The sequence below is a fragment of the Branchiostoma floridae genome, chromosome 2 (assembly GCF_000003815.2).
Source record: "Branchiostoma floridae strain S238N-H82 chromosome 2, Bfl_VNyyK, whole genome shotgun sequence".
NCBI lineage: Eukaryota > Metazoa > Chordata > Leptocardii > Amphioxiformes > Branchiostomatidae > Branchiostoma > Branchiostoma floridae.
In genome coordinates, this window is record NC_049980.1 from 9742204 (window position 1) to 9761760 (window position 19557).

The 19557-nt window shown below is 40.7% G+C and overlaps 3 protein-coding genes across 6 annotated transcripts in view; 1 reads left to right on the forward strand and 2 right to left on the reverse strand.

The window, feature by feature from the left end:
- The window catches only part of LOC118409865 (mortality factor 4-like protein 1), a 14633-nt gene extending 9748 nt beyond the window's left edge, over window positions 1–4885 (reverse strand). For 2 of the 4 annotated variants that reach the window (XM_035811232.1, XM_035811231.1), the window contains exons 1-4: window positions 4765–4884; window positions 3910–3981; window positions 2440–2572; window positions 561–647 (exon numbers count right to left, since the gene is read on the reverse strand). In XM_035811232.1, the coding sequence (XP_035667125.1) occupies window positions 561–647; window positions 2440–2572; window positions 3910–3981; window positions 4765–4795 (323 nt within the window). In that variant the 5' untranslated portion in view covers window positions 4796–4884. Of the gene's footprint in view, window positions 1–560; window positions 648–2439; window positions 2573–3909; window positions 3982–4764 lie in introns of all 4 variants that reach the window. The other 2 variants (XM_035811230.1, XM_035811233.1) reach the window with 2 other exon arrangements.
- Window positions 4886–9819: 4934 nt separating this feature from the next.
- LOC118410288 (spermatogenesis-associated protein 5-like protein 1) lies at window positions 9820–16851 on the reverse strand. Its single transcript, XM_035811850.1, has 9 exons — window positions 15648–16851; window positions 15123–15252; window positions 13812–14012; window positions 13484–13630; window positions 12900–13109; window positions 12294–12515; window positions 11677–11805; window positions 11085–11210; window positions 9820–10606 (listed from the first exon to the last, which is right to left on the reverse strand). The coding sequence occupies exons 1-9, from the start codon at window positions 16595–16597 to the stop codon at window positions 10466–10468; spliced, it is 2256 nt and encodes a 751-aa protein (XP_035667743.1). The 5' UTR covers window positions 16598–16851; the 3' UTR covers window positions 9820–10465.
- A 184-nt stretch (window positions 16852–17035) lies between these two features.
- Window positions 17036–19146, forward strand: LOC118410470 (39S ribosomal protein L54, mitochondrial-like). Its single transcript, XM_035812208.1, has 3 exons — window positions 17036–17209; window positions 17816–17928; window positions 18530–19146. Exons 1-3 carry the CDS (start codon window positions 17104–17106, stop codon window positions 18737–18739), a joined length of 429 nt encoding a protein of 142 aa, XP_035668101.1. The 5' UTR covers window positions 17036–17103; the 3' UTR covers window positions 18740–19146.
- Window positions 19147–19557: the final 411 nt, after the last annotated feature.

The window sequence follows — 19557 nt, forward strand, 5'->3', positions numbered from 1 at the left end:
ATAGTCACCATAGACACTGGATTCTGGATGCTTGTGTCAATGGGGATATTCTCTTCTGGACAATCAGAAATGTGATCATATGGCCAGATGGTCCTTGTTTAGGTCATGGAGGTCACATGTACAGGTTTGACTGTATGAGCATTACCAGGGCTCTAGCCAGCTCAAATTTTTTTTCCGTTAGCCAATTCCCATTGTCGCGAAAACCGCGAAAATTAAGTTAGAAAGACGGAACTGAGACCTTGAAAAACGTGTTTTTAATGAGATATCGTATGCGAAAGGGCGCCGACACAATAAGTCAACAATCATAACAATAGCAAAACAAACAGTGTGTGGCTTTCCGACCGTGGACAGCGTCCCCAAGCCGACTGTATCTTCCACCAAGAATTTTTGTCCGTCAAGGTTGACAGATTGGTTCAAAAATATTTTCCATCACACGCAGCAAATCTCCGTCAATTGACGGAAAAACGGACACTGGCTAGAGCCCTGAGCGTTACTGTTTTCCAACTACCTATTGACTTCCAGAGTTCAAAGTGACTAGTGTTTAATACAGATGTACTCACGCCTGTGCTTCTCGGAGTTCCTTCTGTTTGCCCTGGTTGGCATCGCTGAACTTCAGCACACGGCTCTCTGGTACCCACTCATCCCAGCTGGAGTAATACAACAATATAGGCATCAGCAACTGACACATTGGATGGTGATGAAATTATATGGTTTCCTCTAAAAGGGTGGGAGGAGCCTAAACAAACTTTTGAAAATCTGTAAATTGTTACAATTTCTTCCTGGTAGGTATGGAGCAAACATTTGCACGGACTTTATGACATTCGTACAAATTTTATGAAGACCGCACAAATCACTATGTGAATAACACAAGTTTTATGGGGCACATAGTCTTTGTAGCTGTGTCTTTATATGCAAATTGGACAACCGTTGCCATCGTCACATGACAGATAAAGCGGGATATTCTGGATGGGAACACCAAAAAATACAATGTGATGCAACAAAATGAAGCAAGAGTAGCTTATTGGCTATTAAATAGTATACGCCCATTCAAGATTTGTGGGTTTCACGTTTGTGCGAATTCCATAAGATTTGTGTATTTTTGCACTTTGATTCATTTGTTTTTCATAAAATTTAAAATAATGAAGACAATGCATGTATAGTTGTACTATGACATAGATGATAGAATTTATATTAGAAACAGTTTTTTTAGCATATAGAACAGTGAATAAACAATACGACATAAACAACAACAGTTTAAGGTCACACAGTCAGTCTGAACAAAATTGCTACCATAACAGTTACATGTACTTACAATCAAATCATGTGACAGATATATACATGTGAACAAACCGTACATAATATTAATATAATACAATGTCTACTCTTGCTATTTCAATAATATTTACCGGAAAAAGATGATTACTTATTTACAGCATGATGTAACATTGTCCTCCTTCCTTTCACATATGTGGATGACATTGAACCAAAACGTCTGCCTGTGTGGGGCGCTGACACTACCCGACTATAGTTACATTACAGACTAGTCCACTCCAACTTAGGGGGGCAGTACAGCCTTTGTTACCACGTCAACTGGACTCCTCTCAAACCATATTCATCTTTTTGTTTATTTAGGATGTTTGAAATACTCAGAATATTTCCATATCTCTAGCTGTGGACGGCTTATACATTTTTCGAGAGTCATTTTCAAATGTTCCTCCATTTCGAGTCAGTGGAGTCGGCCATTGCTGATATGCAGTTCTGGAGTACAAGAATAACCTAGACACACTGACAGTCTGTTGACCCCACATGTATATTTACATGTACAGTCTATTGGGTTTTCAAAGCCTCGAGCATTTGACAACAGTCAAGTTGGTACAGAGCTAACAGAAGCTGTGAATGTGAATATAATAAACGACACATCTATTAAGAATTAAAAACATGTCATGCAACAGTTATGTCTAAAGACAAGAACAGTTGTGCTTCAGGCCAAAAATGGAGACAACATTTAGTCATCACATCTTTTGTTACAGAGTATTTACAATGCAAACTAGAAAGGCCACATTTTCGACCAAAATGCAGGATGTTTCAAACGGGGACAAAAAAATGTCAGAAAAGAAATAAAAAAAGGTCATTGTCAAACGTGCAATGCCCAGTTCTCAAGATTAAATCGTTATAGATATAAGCTATATGTCTAAAAGGAAAAAAAGAAACTTCCGATGAGAGACACGAGCCTTCGTCTTTCAGCATCATAGACAGTTGTACTGCAGACTGAACTACTTGTACCCACACTACATCATGGTGATTTTTTACGGTATCAACATTACATCATCAGCTGTGCTGAGTTTTGATTGGCTAACAAACGAAGAAAGAAAAAGAATGCTGCGAAAACCTTCGGAAACATTTACATAACATGACACACAAAGTGACATTGTGACTTACTTCTTGTTCCAGCCGCTGTAGTGGATGAAGTATCGGACTTGTTTATCCTTGGCCTGACCTTTGGAAGGTTGTTGTACCTCCAGTACCTTGGCCTCGTACAGCAGTGGGCCGTGGAAACACAGTACCTTCTCATCTGCATGTACACAGGGCATATAATTACAACATCAACCAAAAACATGGCAAATATCATAACCAATATGGCAACATAGCCCAACATTAAGTCTGATCATGAGCCAAATTGAAAAGAATAAGCAGTTATCCTCTATTGGCATAATTGAGGTCAAGAATAATTTTTGCCAATGTGCACCGATGCAGAGTTGTTTCTTTCGTGCTCACCCTTGCGCGAGTATGTGTTGTAGCAAAGGGTAGATATACAGGCGACACTTTAACACGGGTATCTGCGGCATGTTGGCGACATTGCTACAGCTGAGTAATTCAACTGAGTTCTCAATGAATTTCTTCAATTAAAATTTTTTTTACTGTCTTTTTAGTCATACTTGTACGTTATGCATGATAAAGTCAAGAGTGACATAAATTCAATTGTGACACCAAAATGCCACAGCTTCAGTGAGATGCTTTACAGATACCAAAAAGGAAATGTCTTGCAGTGCACTACCATACAAACTGAAGTTCAAGATTTGGCCTTTGACCTCTGGGTATACACCATGTGGGCCAGCAGTGGGGTTAGTCAGACAGTTTATTTCTGTTACCACTTCAAATTGTTTTGTCAATTTGTACAATTTTTACTGTCATCTTTAATCAACCTACAATAAAATACAACAAGGCTTCTGTAGCACACACATTTATCGTGGTAAAATGCTGGCAGTTGTGTCTCAATTCATAGTAGGTAGAACTAAAGTAGAACTGTGGACAATTAAAAGAATTACCACCATTGTAAAAATACCCTGTCAAATACAACTATATATAAACGCAGTCATTCTTCTAGATTTCCTATTGTGTCAGTGACTCAATCTTGACTCGATAATTAATACTGATGTTTCTGATTTAGGGAGAGTAGGGCTCAAAATACTTTTTCTGCATACCTGCACTGGTGCAGGTAACATTGAAAATTACCTCTACCAGACAAATTTTACATGCACTACTCTGAACTTAAGAATTATGAATCATCCTAAAATTATTCAATAACCATGCATTGCTATTTTTTCTTTCATACTATATCAATGCAGCTAATAACAATCCATACACACCGACATCATAGGGCATTTACGTATAAAACCCAGTACATGGACCAGTGCAGGTTAGGTGCAGGTATCTACATCAGAAATACCTGCACAGCTCCAATTTTACCTGCACTAACCTGCATATGCAGGTGGTATTTCGAGCCCTGGAGAGGTTCAAGCTATGCTGTTCTAGTCCAACTCTTGTAATCCATTACCTTGAACCTGGAGTGGCCTTTGAGTCTTGTGACATAGAGACCATAGAGTAAAAAAGACAGGAACACATACACACCTATTGTATATTTTCCCACAGACTGCGGGGTTCTCTCCTGCGTCCTTCCTTCCGCACCTGGACGGGCTTTTGCTGCTCCAAACAGAGAACATATTATAAATATTGATTACTACTACTAGTAACGTTACATGTACATGTTTATCAGGTCCTCATAGTCATACTACGCAGCAAACCCCTCTTACACAAAAGAACGATTAAAATGAATCCTTTTGAAAAGTCTGTTGATGCAGAGAACTAAACTGACACAAGCAATGACTGTGTGCTGGAGCACAAATTGTGTGGTCATGGGTTTTTCAGCAAATTTATGCAATCAAGAAATAGAAGAGTTCTTTGTTCAACTGTGGCTGGCCAAATTATGGGCAAACAGACTTCATAGCTGTTGCGATATATGATATAGATGCGTTCGCGTTTCTACATGCATGAGCCATATTCATCAGGTTCGACTTGATAAAATGAAGAAGTTGGTATATAATTATTTTTGTGTGAAACCTTTGAGATTTGACTGGAGATAAAAGCTTCTTAGCAAGCCAAAACACTGCTATCTTCCAACAAAATTTCATGGTATGTACTATAATTTTAAAGCTAAGGCTATACTATTCTCATCAAAGCCTAGCTCTTTTAATACGATAAACAGTGAGAAACCAAGTAGTATAAACGTTGTTTGTAACGCTGCCCCCCTCCCCATCAAAGTATCAACAAAGCACTGCTTTCCAAGTCGCAAATTTGCGAAAAATTAATGGGGTGGGAGCAAGAAATCTATCTGTCTACAAATGTTACGTATTCTCTATTCATTCGACCTACCCCCTTCATGCAAGAAAGGTAAAATGCGCTAAAACGACAAAATGCATCACTTACTTTCCTGAAATTTCGCCTTCGGTGGCGCCATTTTGCTTCTCAGTGATCACGTGCTGATTGGGCTGCAGGGACTGGACGGTACAAAAGCGCTCCCTAATAAAGAGTGTCGGTACTGCAGCTTAACAGCTAGTGGTCGTGCTCGGAGCTTTATACAGTCATTGTCACAGGGCGTCAATATGAGTGGTAATTATTGGGTCCCACCAAAGGCTTTAAGAGTCATTGCAGGAGAAAACCAGGCAAAACCAGGCAGAGGTCGGAAGATGGGGGTCGGCCAAATCAACTCAAACTTTTTATGTGTGATAGGTATGGGGAACTATGAACAGCCACATGATTAAAACCCTCCAGCTATTTTTCGTTATGGCGTTCTGGGGCCCCCCTCTGAGACCCTCCAAAATCAAACTATTGATGACTGAAAATTACTGAAATTGCGATAGCTATTCTGATACTTCTGATTAAGATATGACAAAAAGTTTCATATTCCCATATTTCATGTATTCTTAAGTTTTACTGATAAAAATTTGAAGATGAAGTATTGTAATTAAGAGGGTGTTACAGGGGGTTACCAGAACCAATGAAAACACGATTTTCAACTCTCTGAATTTCTGTGATCTTTAAGGGGCTTGTTCTCCGACAACCAGCAATTTAAATGAATGGTTTTACCTTTACCGGAGAGAAGAATATCTACTAATTGAAAATCAAGCGTCGTCTAATTGGGCCATGTATACCACGAGCCGTGAGCGGGGGGTCTTTATGGGGATTTTCCAGGTTTTTGACTATGTTAAAACAGGTAATAACTGCTCACTATGGGATAATGGACGGCAACTTTTTGGTGTCCCTGTGTAGGATCACTGCTTAATTGTCAAAAATGCTTCAACTAATTGCAAGTAATTATTGGGGCTATGTATGGGGGATATAAGGCTACTTGAAAATGAATTATGCTGGGTTTTACCCGCATTTGTTGCTCTGTAAGTCCTCAAATAGTACATTCCTTACAGAATCATAATGATTATGTATTTACCATGTGGTGCTTAATGAAAGAGGCTCTGCATGGGGGTTATCAGGTCTCCACGTACATGATATACTTTAACCGTCATTGCATCAGAAATCTTTGGCAGAAGCGAGAAGAACTGGGTCAGCAATTTTCTGCGCATACTTTGCATGTGAGATAGGTGGGTTGGTGAATTATGATTTAAGAGCCATCGAATTAAAAGTCCCATGTTTTAGTATGGAGTTATGGATCTCAATGGCTGCAGTAATTACGAAGGGCGATGAAGGCAAGTATGTGGAGTGTTTTGTCCACATTTTCAACAACTGCCGACATGACAGGTCAGCTGTCTGTGCTATTCTGCAAAGTGTATTTCAGACCGCCCAGTCCGAGAATCTTTTACTAATAAAAGTGTTTTTGAGAAATTGCAGAGTGTTACCACTGTGCTCCGCTGATTTTGTCTCTGCCAGCGATCGGTCAGAAAACTAGCATATAAGTTCTGTGCTTCGACTTCTCAGACCCTCAGGAGGCAAGGACATTTGTGACCGCAAGATAACATCAAATGAAGACTCACATAAGACGGTACGTTAATGAAAAACATCGATGTCTTGACCGCTGAATACATGAAAGAAACGTGGGGGGTCCAATGGAGGCATAGACGACTGTAGAATTGCGGTGGCACAAACAGGTGCAGTGCAAGGCAAAAATGGGAAGATGTCAAGTCATAGAACAATTTCTTGTTTGCAACTGATTGAGACATGCTAGTACGAGTCTAGAGAGCCTTTGGTGTTGGGGTTGGAGAAGTAGTGAACTTTGCCACAGTGCCACAGATACATGACCTTCCAACCCTGACACAGCACCGTTTGGTACCCCACAGTCACAAACGAGTTACATCACAACATCGGCAGTTGGTCAAAGTCAGCGTTGTTCTGCTGCCCTGAGCCAGGATGTGTGACAGCCTTCAGCTCAGCCAACAAGCTAGAAGACGTTGGAGAACACTTTAAAGAATTGGAGCGGGAGTCCGACGTTACATACATGTACATTGTACAACAGAATACACAAGCAGTGGGCTCAAGCTGTGACTGGTATAGCTAATGTCTAGGGGTGGGTACCGGTACGGAAAATTCAGGTCCAGGTCCGGCTCAGGTCCAGAGGATCAGGTCTAAGTTTGGACCTAAACCTGGACCTGATTCATTATCTGAAAATTTGTGAATGGACGATACGCAAAACAATAGTCCATTTTGCTGCAAAAAAATCTGTATTGTGTAGTATTCGACTCCCACTGGTGTTGTAAAAATCCTACAAGGGTAGGTACGATTGACTGTAAAAGTTCAACTTGGTAAAATTATATATAATTATATAATAGAGTGTACTCGGCTTCGCTCCTGTTATTTGCCTTGACCGGTAACCCCAAAAACGTGTAAATGCCTGATCATATACAATGTACTAGTAATCAGTTCCTTTTCCAATCGGTCCAACATCCGGTCCACCGAATTTTTTCAGGTCCGGTTTTTCTGGACCGTTCCGATGAGAAAAAACGGTTTTGTACTGGTACCCAGCCCTACTCATGGCCCTGGGCCTAGCCTCACAGTCACAAGGAGAAGAATCCGGGTTGGGCGTCCTACCAAGTTGTCAATAAAGGCTGGGCAATCCGGACTAGGAAATGCGGCCAACGGATGTCAGACAAGATGAAAACTTAGGCCTATCTGACTGACATTTTCAATCGGGGGGCTACGTCTGGGCAGAAAGCTGGTGCTGTGCAAGTGGCCCACGAGATGTGCACAGCACGTTAGGAAATCTGATGGCAAGCAGTTGTTTCAGCCCAGCGAGTGGCACACGGCCAAGCAGATTACAAGCTATTACAAACTTTCAACAGCACAAAGACAGCAAGAAAGCACAGAATTTGTGGTCACTGACATGGAAGCGATAGATGAGGAAAGCAAGTGGCATGCAGGCGCTGCGAAAGACAGTGTATACTTTAATTCTAAGTACATTTTGTATTGACTACAGTCATCCTGTCATGTTTGAAGACATAAACTTGTGCAAACTCAGGCTATAACCAAAGGTCCCAAATCAATAGAGCTAAAGCAACTGAACTGCATATCAGATCATTTCCATTTACCCATTACAGGTTCTACGACAAGGAAAGTCTCTTTCATACAGGCATTAGAGAACATCCTATCCACATGTACATGTGCAAGTTGATTTTTTTTGTAATTTGACAAAGTTTTGTAACATGATTTTTACAACTGTGTACAAACTCTGTACCAAACATGTGAATTTTTAGGCCTAGCCACAATCGTAATCTCTTACCCTTTGCAGGTAAAAAATTACATCAGACCCAGCTTATTGTACCAGTACAAGAAAACTGAAAGTGTGCATTTGTGAATATGCATTTCAACAGTGCGTTTTAAGCATTTTGCAGACAGTATGCTTCATTGTGATAGGGTTCTATATGTAGGTTTCTCATAAACTTAATGTTTCTAGTCTGCCCTTATGGTGATGAATAAATTAACAGTCAGGCATGCTAACAAACCATTGGTATTCTTTTACACATCGTATTTTGTTAATAGCTGAAAGTCTTTGTTAGGGTCATGTTTCTATGTTGTAGATTGCCTATCATAGTATGCAGTCACTCAAGTGGCCTGCAGTGCAGTAAATAGTATGTGGAGTATACTGATAACCCCCATGTAGATCCTTTTTCATTATGTATCACATAGGGAAAGCACACTTTGTAAGGGACTTAAACTAATTGATGTCTTAGAGATACTGAGATGTGTAAAAGCAGCTTAATTCCATTTCACATATCCTTATATGCCCCATACAGAGCCCAAATGAATAGCAGTAAATAGGTATAGCTTTTTTTGACAGTAAAGAATTGTTCCACAGAAACACAAAGAAATGACATAACTTACCTCATATTGAGCACTTACAGAGCAACAAATGCGGGTAAAACCCAGCATAATTCATTTTCAAGTAGCCTTTTATCCCCCATACAGAGCCCCAATAATTACTTGCAATTAGTTGAAGCAATTTTGACAATTAAGCAGTGATCCTACACGGGACACCAAAAAGTTGCCGTCCATTATCCCATAGTGAGCAGTTATTACCTGTTTTAAAATAGTCAAAAACCTTGAAAATCCCCATAAGGACCCCCCGCTCACGGCTCGTGGTATACATGGCCCAATTAGAAGACGATTGATTTTCAATTAGTAGATATTCCTCTCTCCAGTAAAGGTAAAACCATTCATTTAAATTGCTGGTTGTCGGAGAACAAGCCCCTTAAAGATCACAGAAATTCAGAGAGTTGAAAATCGTGTTTTCCTTGGTTCTGGTAACCCCCTGTAACACCCTCTTAATTTCAATACTTCATCTTCAAATTTTTATCAGTAAAACTTAAGAACACATGGGATATGGGAATATGAAACTTTTTGTCATATCTTAATCAGAAGTATCAGAATAGCCATCGCAATTTCAGTAATTTTCAGTCATCAATAGTTTGATTTTGGAGGGTCTCAGAGGGGGGCCCCAGAACGCCATAACGAAAAATAGCTGGAGGGTTTTAATCATATGGCTGTTCATAGCTGCCCATACCTATCACACATAAAAAGTTTGAGTTGATTTGGCCGACCCCCATCTTCCGACCTCTGCCTGGTTTTCTCCTGCAATGACTCTTAAGTGATGACACTTTTGCAAAACTATTTGGTTGATGAGGCATTGATTCACGTGGTTGGATATATGCTTAACCTTAAAGTATAGTACAATGCTAAACTTTCCTCCAACACAAAGTTACAGGGATCATTCAAGTTTTCAATGACCACTGTTGCTTTTTCAGGATCAATAATGACCAATCACTTTAGAAAGTAAACTTGCAAGAGTTACAGACACATGATCTAATCATTAACATGTGATCTTGCAGATACATGACTTGGGCAATTGGTCAAACATCCCAGGAAGTTTATAATGCCCACCGTCTACGTTAAGTGATGGCTGCAGTGGCCTGGTGTATATGACCTCCTTTATACAATGTACGTCTTTATATACAAAGTAGTCCTGTTGTTATACTCATACCAGTGTGTTTTTATTCATGACTGCATTGGTTACAATGTAACATTTATAAGCTTGTAAACTTATGGATTCACAACATAAGTAAGAGGAAAAATTGCAAGATGGTCATTCTTCATCTTTTAGTCTTGGAAAAGTGGCCAGTATGGCGGAATGATTGATAACGTTAATGACACTTAACAGTTACTTTTGAAATCAAAAAGTGTGGGGCAGAGATCTGATATAACCGATATACCTTGCTGTATGGTCATGCTAGGGTGAATACTGTTTGTGATGAAGTTCCAAATGCTGTTACAATGGTTACGTATTTCTTCACACAAAATGGCTAGTCTGTGTGGTGTCTGATTGATGAAATACATGTATGAGGAATTTTAAAAGAAATTGATGATGTCTTAAGAAAAGCCCTATCATACATTAATGTTCCATGTACATAAACTTTGACACAATTACTTTTAAAATAAATAATAAGTAATATTTAAAAAATGTAAAGTAAAAGATGTCTGAAACCAATATAAACTCCTTGAAGCAACAAATCATTCTCAATATTGAATCTTATAACCAGTATCATTATCATCATTATAACAATAGATCTGATATTGACAAACCAATATTGACAAACTGTAATGAGAAATTTTGTGACCAAGGCAGACACTATTTGGAGAAGAGAGTCTGATAGTGCTGCAGTTCCTCTTCATTGAGAGAGGGGGCAGTGTCCTGCAGTGCTGCCATGAAGTGGGTATGTTTCACCACCCCTGTATCCAACCCCTCCTGCTGTAGGGCCTGCATGGCAGCCTGGGCAACAACAAAAATTCAAATATTTAAGACCAGAAAAATTTCAACTTGATTGTCTAATGCCTAGAAAGTCCAAAAGAAACGATTTTTAATCATATTAATGTCATATTTGTGTCTTCTTGTTTTGTCCGTAATAATTCAAAACATCTCCCTGTTGCCTTTAATATCCTGTAAAGTGGGTGTCTCACTGGACTGCTGCCTTTGCAGCGTTTAAATCAAATTTGTGTTATCCTTGACTTTATAATGGGAATACCATGCCAAACGTTCATGCAAGTATGAATACAAAATGTATTAGTAAACAAAACGAGTGACAAGACAACAAAACACACAAAGTGTAAAAAGATTTGTTTTCTATTGATAAAATTTGTTGCGTGCTCTACAACACCAACCTACCACAGATTGATACCCCTTTAACTGATATGATCAAAAGCATTGTCAAAAGGCTATCTTGGCATCTTATTCCTGAGTATGGCCTCACCTCTCTACACAGGTTCTCCAAGTCTGCACCAGAGTACAGGTTGGTCCTGTGTGCTAGCTCCTGTATGTCCACATCCTGTGACAGTGGCATCTTCCTGCTGTGGACATGCAGAATCTCCGCTCTAGCCTGGGAGAGGGCAGTGATGGGGGTGGGTTGTGGTTAGGTGTATGGGAATACATAGTAGGCTGAGGAAAAGAAGTGAGTCAACAACTGGCTTCTATCTGCCTGCTGGTTCTATCTAGTTTACAAGAATATGTTATTTTATATCCTGGAGTTTCAGAAAGAAAGAAAAATGGTGGAGCTAAACTGTGGTTTCATACAATGTATCTGAAGCCTTTTACAGCAGATTATGTTTGGCCCAAGTAAAATTCATATTGTACTCTCTCAGATCTCAAATTACATTATTTGGTATGGATGTACAGGTAAAGATTTAAAAAAGAATATTTGCACATAAAATCTTCAACTGATCTGAATGAAGCTGTAATCCTTTAACATTGTAACCCTCTAAATCTTAGCTCTCTAAGTTACATGTATAGTTCCCATGAGACAGACTCTCTAAGTTACATGTATAGTACCCATGAGACAGACTTACTGTCAGGTCTGGAGGCGGCACGTAGATGGTCCTGTCTACACGACCTGGCCGCAGCAGGGCGGAGTCCAGCATGTCCGGACGGTTGGTCGCTGCCACCACCAGGACGTTGTTGTTTGTTACTGGAACAGCCTGAATGACATGACACAGATAAAATAGACTGTTAGAGAGCAGCAATTTAGCATTAAAGTTCTGTGCAGCAAAATGTGCAACTATGTTATGTTGTATGAAGGCCACGTGACTTAGTGCTATTAATCATTTATGAAAGGGATGTAGCTCAACTGGTAGCAACCTCACAGTTGAGCTCCTGGTTAAAAATTAGTTGATGACTGGGAGATCCCAGTTCAAATCCTGAGAAGGGCATCTCAGGGGCTGCACCATCTTCTGGAAGAGGAGAGAATTCAGGATTCCAAGTTTGAGGAGCTTGAGGTTCCAGCTGAGGCATGTTAAAAGGGAGGGACTAGCAATCCTTCCCTGTAAAAAATATACTACATTGTAGTATTCTGCTATAGAAACATCAAGACAAAACTTGCTCACCTATGTGACACTAGGCAACATTTAGTTATGAAACACATCTCAAGCAATCATGAATTGTGTACGATAGAAATAGCTAGTCTTACCTTCTTCTCTACCTGATCGGTACAACTTGATCCCTCTGCGACCTTTGTCAAGCCGCCTGACCTTGAGATCTCTACCCCGATCCCGTCCATCTCGTTCAGCAGGGTGGACAGCACGCGCTCCTGTACTCCGCTTTGTACGCCCTCCCCACGCTTCCTGACAAGCGAGTCAATCTCGTCCAGGAAGATGATGGTTGGAGCGGCAGCTCGAGCCCGCTGGAACACCTGGTTAGAGAAGTAAACGATAGTTTCAATCGCATCAGGACCAACAGAAAACCTGCACTGCAAAGGGCAATTTACTGTACCAACTGTCAACAGTAACATTTTCAAAATAAAGAGAAATACTTGTCCCTCCTATCATCATATACAGGAACTTCTCTGTACATATTATTCCCTTTAAAGATCTGGTATGTTTCTCTTGCTTTTAGTCTTCAAGTTGGTGTCTTAATTTAATCCTATGCAGAGCTGAATACATGCCATAGAAACTTCTCTGTACAAACGAAGCAGAATGATAGGACGCAGGTTAAAATCTGCATTGGAGAATGGGTGTCTGTATTTATTGAATAAGTCACCTTGGTCAGCTGCTAATCAAAGAATAAGAGGTCTCACCTGACTTATTGTCTTCTCGGACTCTCCCAAGAATGGAGAGTACACCTGGGCTCCGCTGACAGCGAGGAACGTGGCGTGACAGGCTCCCGCCGCCGCCCGTACGAGCGTCGTCTTACAGCAGCCTGGAGGTCCGTACAGGAGCACGCCTTTAGGACGAGGCAGTCCCAGTCTACTAAAGGCTTCCGTGTGTAGGAGGGGCCACACCACTGCCTGTAGAGTACAGGGGATCAGGGGTTTGTCTATAGTATAGGAAAGACTACTAGTAGTTGCTTGCCTGAACAGAACTGCTGTGGACAGACCTGGGATCCCACCCTTTATTGATCCATATTTGATAACAAATGTGCAATGGCTGTGTCATAGGGCCACCTGTGGACAATACTAGACACCTTCCTGTTGTTCTCGGCTAAAAGCAAAACACATTGCAACATACAAATGTGCTCCCCAACACAACTGGTTCACACATGATTCCTCACAACTTGGTTCACACATGTAAGCTCAGAACTTTCCCTCAAGTTTCCTTCACCATCCCACGCCCACTGGAGAACTTTGTCCGGAGAAGGTTACTTCTGTCTGCGTGACCTCACCTGTTGTAGTTTGACCTTGACATCTTCCAGTCCACCAATGGCAGACCAGTCCACAGGGCTGACCTCTGTGGTCCCGTCAAAGCCTCTCAGCGCTGAAGGTCGGATCTCGGCCAGAGCCTTGCGAAGAGCCTCCATACTGATCTGTGTCTGTGGAAACATGAGGAATACCTAACTGTTATACAACAAGCTCTAGCATTGGTGAAAGAAGACTACCGGTAATTGTTCTCAAACAACTGGACCTGAAACACTTTAACTTACTAGCATCTTACTGAAATTTTCCAACCTGATCTAGTACAAATAAACTCAGATGAATTTTCATTCTAGTTACCGGTATTTTGTCCTGTGTCTGGGCCCTGCTCAGTAAGCTGTAAGCTGCCAGGTGGCAAACAGCTGTCAGGTCTGCACCTGTATAGCCTGGTGTCATCTCTGCCAGCCTGTTGAGGTCAACGTCCTCTGCCAGGGACATGTCCCTGCTCACCACCCTGAGGATCTCCTCACGCTCCTGCTGATTGGGTACACCTACGTGCACCTGGTGATGGAAATGTCCTTATTTACACATACATTTTGTACTACCGGTACCATGGAAACAGACTGATACCCAGAGGCGCCAGGCGTTTTTTTCGGTGGCTTAATGCAGTCTGCTCACCAAGCTAATTTAACACTCAGGAAAATTAAGTCGAGGGCGTTTTGCTGGCTTATATTCCGCAGTGCATTCATTTTAGATTGACTCCCTTGGGTGCTGTACAAATCAGCTAGCTGCCCGGTCTAGTCTGGCACCCAGGGTAATTTTGTACCATACTTCTTGATTTGTCAACAGTAACTTACATCAAGTGACTCTTACAGTCACTTGTGAGCTGTTGAAATCATCTCAAGTAGGGGTAAAAAAACGGTACATCTCTTATTGGACTAGTCCAGAAGAACCTGAAAAAAATTGGTGTACGGGACGTTGGTCACCTTTTTGAAAATGAACTGATTATGTGATTAGGCATTCACACGTTTTGGGGCTTACCAATCGTGGAAAATAACAAGAGCGAAGTAGAGTAGAGTCTATAGTCATTTCTACTAAGTTTTACAATCAAAAGTACAGAGGCAGTTATCCTTGTAGGGCGTTAAAACGCCAGTGGGACTTGAATAGTCCACAAAACAGATTTCTTTGTTGTGAAATGGACCATTGTTTTGAGTATCATCCATTCACAAGTTCTTACATACCAAATCAGGTCCAGGTTCAGGTCCAAACCTGTACCTGATCCTCTGGACCTGAACCGGACCTGGACCTGAATTTTCTGTACCGGTACCCACCCCTAATCTCAAGTATTTGATACATGTACAAACATGTATTTGAGACAGTGATGTTTGTTCCTACCGTTAGAATAAAAATACTTTTGCCCCAGCCACCAAAATTACTGACTGCAATGTATAAAATGGGTTTACAGCACCTTGTTTGCATACTTGTGACATTTTAGATGGTGCAGTAACCACTTCTCATTTGGAACATTGATGGTTTGACCCTAAGTTTACCTTTAGAAACTACAACTATAAGAATTTTGTCATTGATATTAGCATCCATCAACCATAATGCATTTTAAACACAATATCCAGCCTTGATGACTGGACACTGATTCCCCACGTGCGTACTCACCTCTTTGTCGAACCTGCCGGGTCTCCTGAGGGCGGGGTCGATGGCGTTGGGGCGGTTAGTGGCGGCCACCACGACCAGCCTGCCGCGGCCTGCCTGTCCATCCATCAGGGTCAGCATCTGGGCAACCATCCTGGGAAACAGAGGAAGGAAGGCACAAATCATATTACTTCATACCCATACATGTACATACTGTGGCTGTAAGTTTGCAACACAGTTAATCACTTTGAAAAAAGACAAAGACATCAAAATGAGTTTAAATGATATATCATTTCATCACTTTTCTCAATTAGACTCATTTCAAGTTTCTTAGTTCCCACAGGGACATTACCGGTATATTTTTTTGATCCCAGCACATTATAAACATCACAATGATAGAACTGCAGTTATAGCATAACTTTTTTTCTAGATTTTTGTACTTAAAAACTTTACTTATAGTATGATATCTGATAATAAATAAAAGACTGCATACTAGTAATGAAAACAGACATAAGACAAATAAATGAAAACAATTAAGATCTTCCAAACCTATTCTCCTGACTTTTTCCTGAACCTCCACGTTTGGGACACAAAGCATCCAACTCATCTATAAACAGGACACAGGGCCCTTCCTCTGATATCGTAACAGCTTCTTGAAAAACCCTCCTCAGGTTCTCTTCACTCTCTCCCGGGTGTGGCCCAAACACGTCTGGTCCGTTCAATGCCACCAGGTGGGCGTGGCATTCCGCTGCTACTGTCTTGACCAATGAGGTTTTACCTACTCCTGGAGGGCCAAGAAGAAGGATCCCCATTGGTCGATTGATGCAGAGTTTGTCAAAAGTCTGTGGATACATCAGAGGGAGGCTGACCGCTTCTTTCAGTACCGCGGCCTGGCGTTGGAGCGCACCCAGAGAGATGTTTGACGATTGCTGGCGTTGGTTATACTGTTCCAGTCGTATTACTTCAACAACGTTAAATTCTGTTTTCTTTGTTACATAACCAGCATCCAGTTTGCATTCTGCACATTCGACATCCCTCACTAAGACATAGGCAATATTGTCAATTGAAGATCTATCAGCATATGATACAGTACAGTTTCTGAAAACAGCAACATTCAGAAGCTTTTGACCAATGTACATTTCAAGTAAAGACTTGTCTTTCACGACAGCATTTTTCAAACCACCAGCTACAACAACTGCTACGTCAGCCTTCAAAAGTTTCCCAACTGCCAATTTTTCCACGCAGCTTTCTTCAATAAACTTTTCTGATACATATCTATTATTGACGTCTCTGTAGACGAAGTGATCTGCTTGAAGCATCCCTTCTGCCAAGTCCTGACGAGGCCACGCCTTGCACAGCAGTTCTGAACGTGCGAGGGAAAGCTTGACGTGATCGCCCATATTGAGACTGAGTTTTGTCATGAGTTCTGGTCCGAGACGGCAGCGCTGAGATCCAGCGTCCCTCGGATCTGATTGCACCACCATCAAGTTAGAAGACATCTTATGAGTCCGTTCTGACCAAAGGCATCACCCTTTAGAAAACATCATTCACTTTTCCCAAAAAGTTCAACACAAAACTGCCACTTGGGAAAGTTTCATTGAGAATTTGGCCATCAAGAAAAAATTGGTATGTTCTTGCAGTTTTGGCAAGGAAGTAAAACAGTAAAACTCCCAGGAAATGATCCTAGTTGCGTAGAAGATCACAACTTGCACAAGAAACCAAATGCACCAACTCCAGAACCCACAGTCTGATTTGAAATGGCTGTAATAAGGCTAGTTGAAATATAAATAGTGCCTGAATGATAGATGTTTAAAAAAAGATATGTATTATATTTCATCCAAACATGCGACAATTATCATCTTTGTACACGTTCACTTTAACTTATATTGAATATTAACTCCTAATCAATTTCATATTTCAGCAGATATGTTACTGTATTACGGCTGAATAATTAAAGGCACAGAAGTACTGCTAACATAGACAGCCCCAAACTCTGATATCCAAGATGGCGGCGCCCATGAGATTTTTGACGTGCCGAACTTGTCCCCAGATTTGTCACAGAATTCTGGGGTCTGTTCACGTGCAGGTCGCCAACTACGCAAAAGCCAAAGGTAAGGTGTCTTAAAAGGCAAGTTAAGAATAAATATTTTGTGTATGGTGTACGCATTGGTCACTAGATTGCGATCATACCCAAAAAGGGGGAGGGCGACAGGGCATGTGAGATTTTTTTTTAGTTACGAACTCTTTTGCAGCGATTGCTGCTTTGACAGTCTGAAAAGTAGTCAAATTTAGGTCTCTGTGACCAAACAAACCATAACTATAGCCAAATATTTACAAGCGTCTGTGGTAAAATGCATTTAACTTGTTGTTCATGTCCTTCTTTGAACGTATTTTTGAACATCTAAATTATGACTAGTGTAAGTTGTGTAACGCTATAAGCCTTCTCACGTTACTAGTAGTTAGGACGCATGTGTGGCGAAAGGAATCCTAGGTAATATGTCAAAGGGTAAGCATAGTAAAAGTAAACAAAACCAGTCTGGACATTGTTATTCAAATCGAAACAATGGTGAAGACTGTTTACTTTTTGTGTGCCTTACCCTTTGACATATATTACCTAGAATTCCTGTCGCCGCACATGCGTCCTAACTAATGTGAGAAGGCTTATAATATATCATGAAACAATTTTTCTTACTCTTGTTGAAATGTCGTATTTTCAGTACCTGCTTTCAAGGGAGCTAAAGATCTCACCAATGAAAAGCCGAAGGGTCCGAGTGTAGAGACTGACGCTGCTGTCCTCACCACACATTGCTGTGGAGCTAACATCTACAAGGTGATCAGACTTTCATGTGTTGTCTTTGCTTTGTACACCTTCACCAGGGGACCAGTATTTTATAATAAAAATAAAAATAATATTGGGTGTATTTTGCAGCCAGTAGGTACCCAAAGTGTGGGCAATGAGGCTGTTTAACGTGGTCGAGGCACCTCCTCGAGCACGGGACCCCGTTTTACGTCTCTTCCGGAAGACGATTTCTTGGAAAGCTTCGTGAGGCTACAGCAATCCGGACGTCCTTGGTTGGTCCCCCATCCAAGTACTGTCCGGACCGCGCGCCAACTTCCGAGATCGAGGGATCGGGTGTACCAACGCGCCACGTGGCTGTGGCTGTAGCTTAGGTTGTGGATTGTCAGACATGTAAAGATCGTATGTAGAGAGGAGATTTAGTACATTTTAATGCCTTATGTTTCTCTTGCACTGCTTCAAATGTGTTGCATCAAAATGTTCCGAAATGCCATTTTCTTTTGCCGTAGGTCTGAATACCTTATATGTTTATGGTTAAGCTATGATATTCATGTTATATGCATAACCTTTCCTACCTGAAAAAATCAGTTTTGACCATTTAAATACGTGACCATTTCCCTTTCCTCACCTTCAGGATGGGACTGACCCTCTCCTCCAACCAGACGAAGAGTACCCAGACTGGCTGTGGAAGTTGAACTTAGGGCCTGCAAAGAAGTTGGACGAAATTGAACCTGGCACAAGAGAATATTTCAAGAGACTCCGTAAGGAGAACATTTGGGCCGAGAATGCAAGGCGGAAAGGAAAAAAGTTTTCAGTTCAAGCACCACCTGCCAGAAAGTATTAGTAGTCCTCTTTTGTAATGGTTTACAGCTTCTTGTTCACACTAGTCATAGTATGAACATTTACTTATGTCTAATTTGCCCCTCAATCAAGTTTCAAAAGACTTCAGGTTTACCTGGAAAAGTTTTGTATTATGACCAGGATTTAGTATGACAGTAAGGAAAAATTCTCTGTCTATTAAAAGAAACTCATAACATTTTCTGCTTAGAAACTAGATTTGGGTAAAATAATTTTTTCAGTGGGATGAACCCATAGTTGCATTCATAAATGCAGTTCTATGAATGCTCTCCTATAAGTAGGCATCACTTACTTGTATAGATATGATACATAATGATTCTGAAATTAAATGAAAAGAAAGAACATTGTCTCTGTAAGCATCTCTAGGTTTCAAAAACCGAACATGACCAGGGTCATCATATTTTACCTGCTGCTGTGTGGTGTTATTTGTGTGAGTTTGTGCTTAAAATGAAAAAGTATTGATGACTTCCTATTCTGCAATATTCACATCATAATTTTCCAAACATGCCAAAGCTTCAGTAAAATGTTCCACACAGGAATATGTATGAATTAGAAGATGAAAAAAATTATTCATTGTGAATTTTGAAAAAGATAAACTTTTTGATGCAATCTTGACTCAAGACAGTAGATAAAAAGACCAGATGTACGTGTGCTAATCATGTTCTTACCTACCAGTTTTCTCCTTCGTCTACACAACTTATAATTAGGCACAGAGCTCTTTTATGTAGTACTTCAATGTACTTGTGTGACAACAAAGTCTGTGGAGTAGGGGTCTAAATCTGTTTTTTCTTATTGGACTGATCC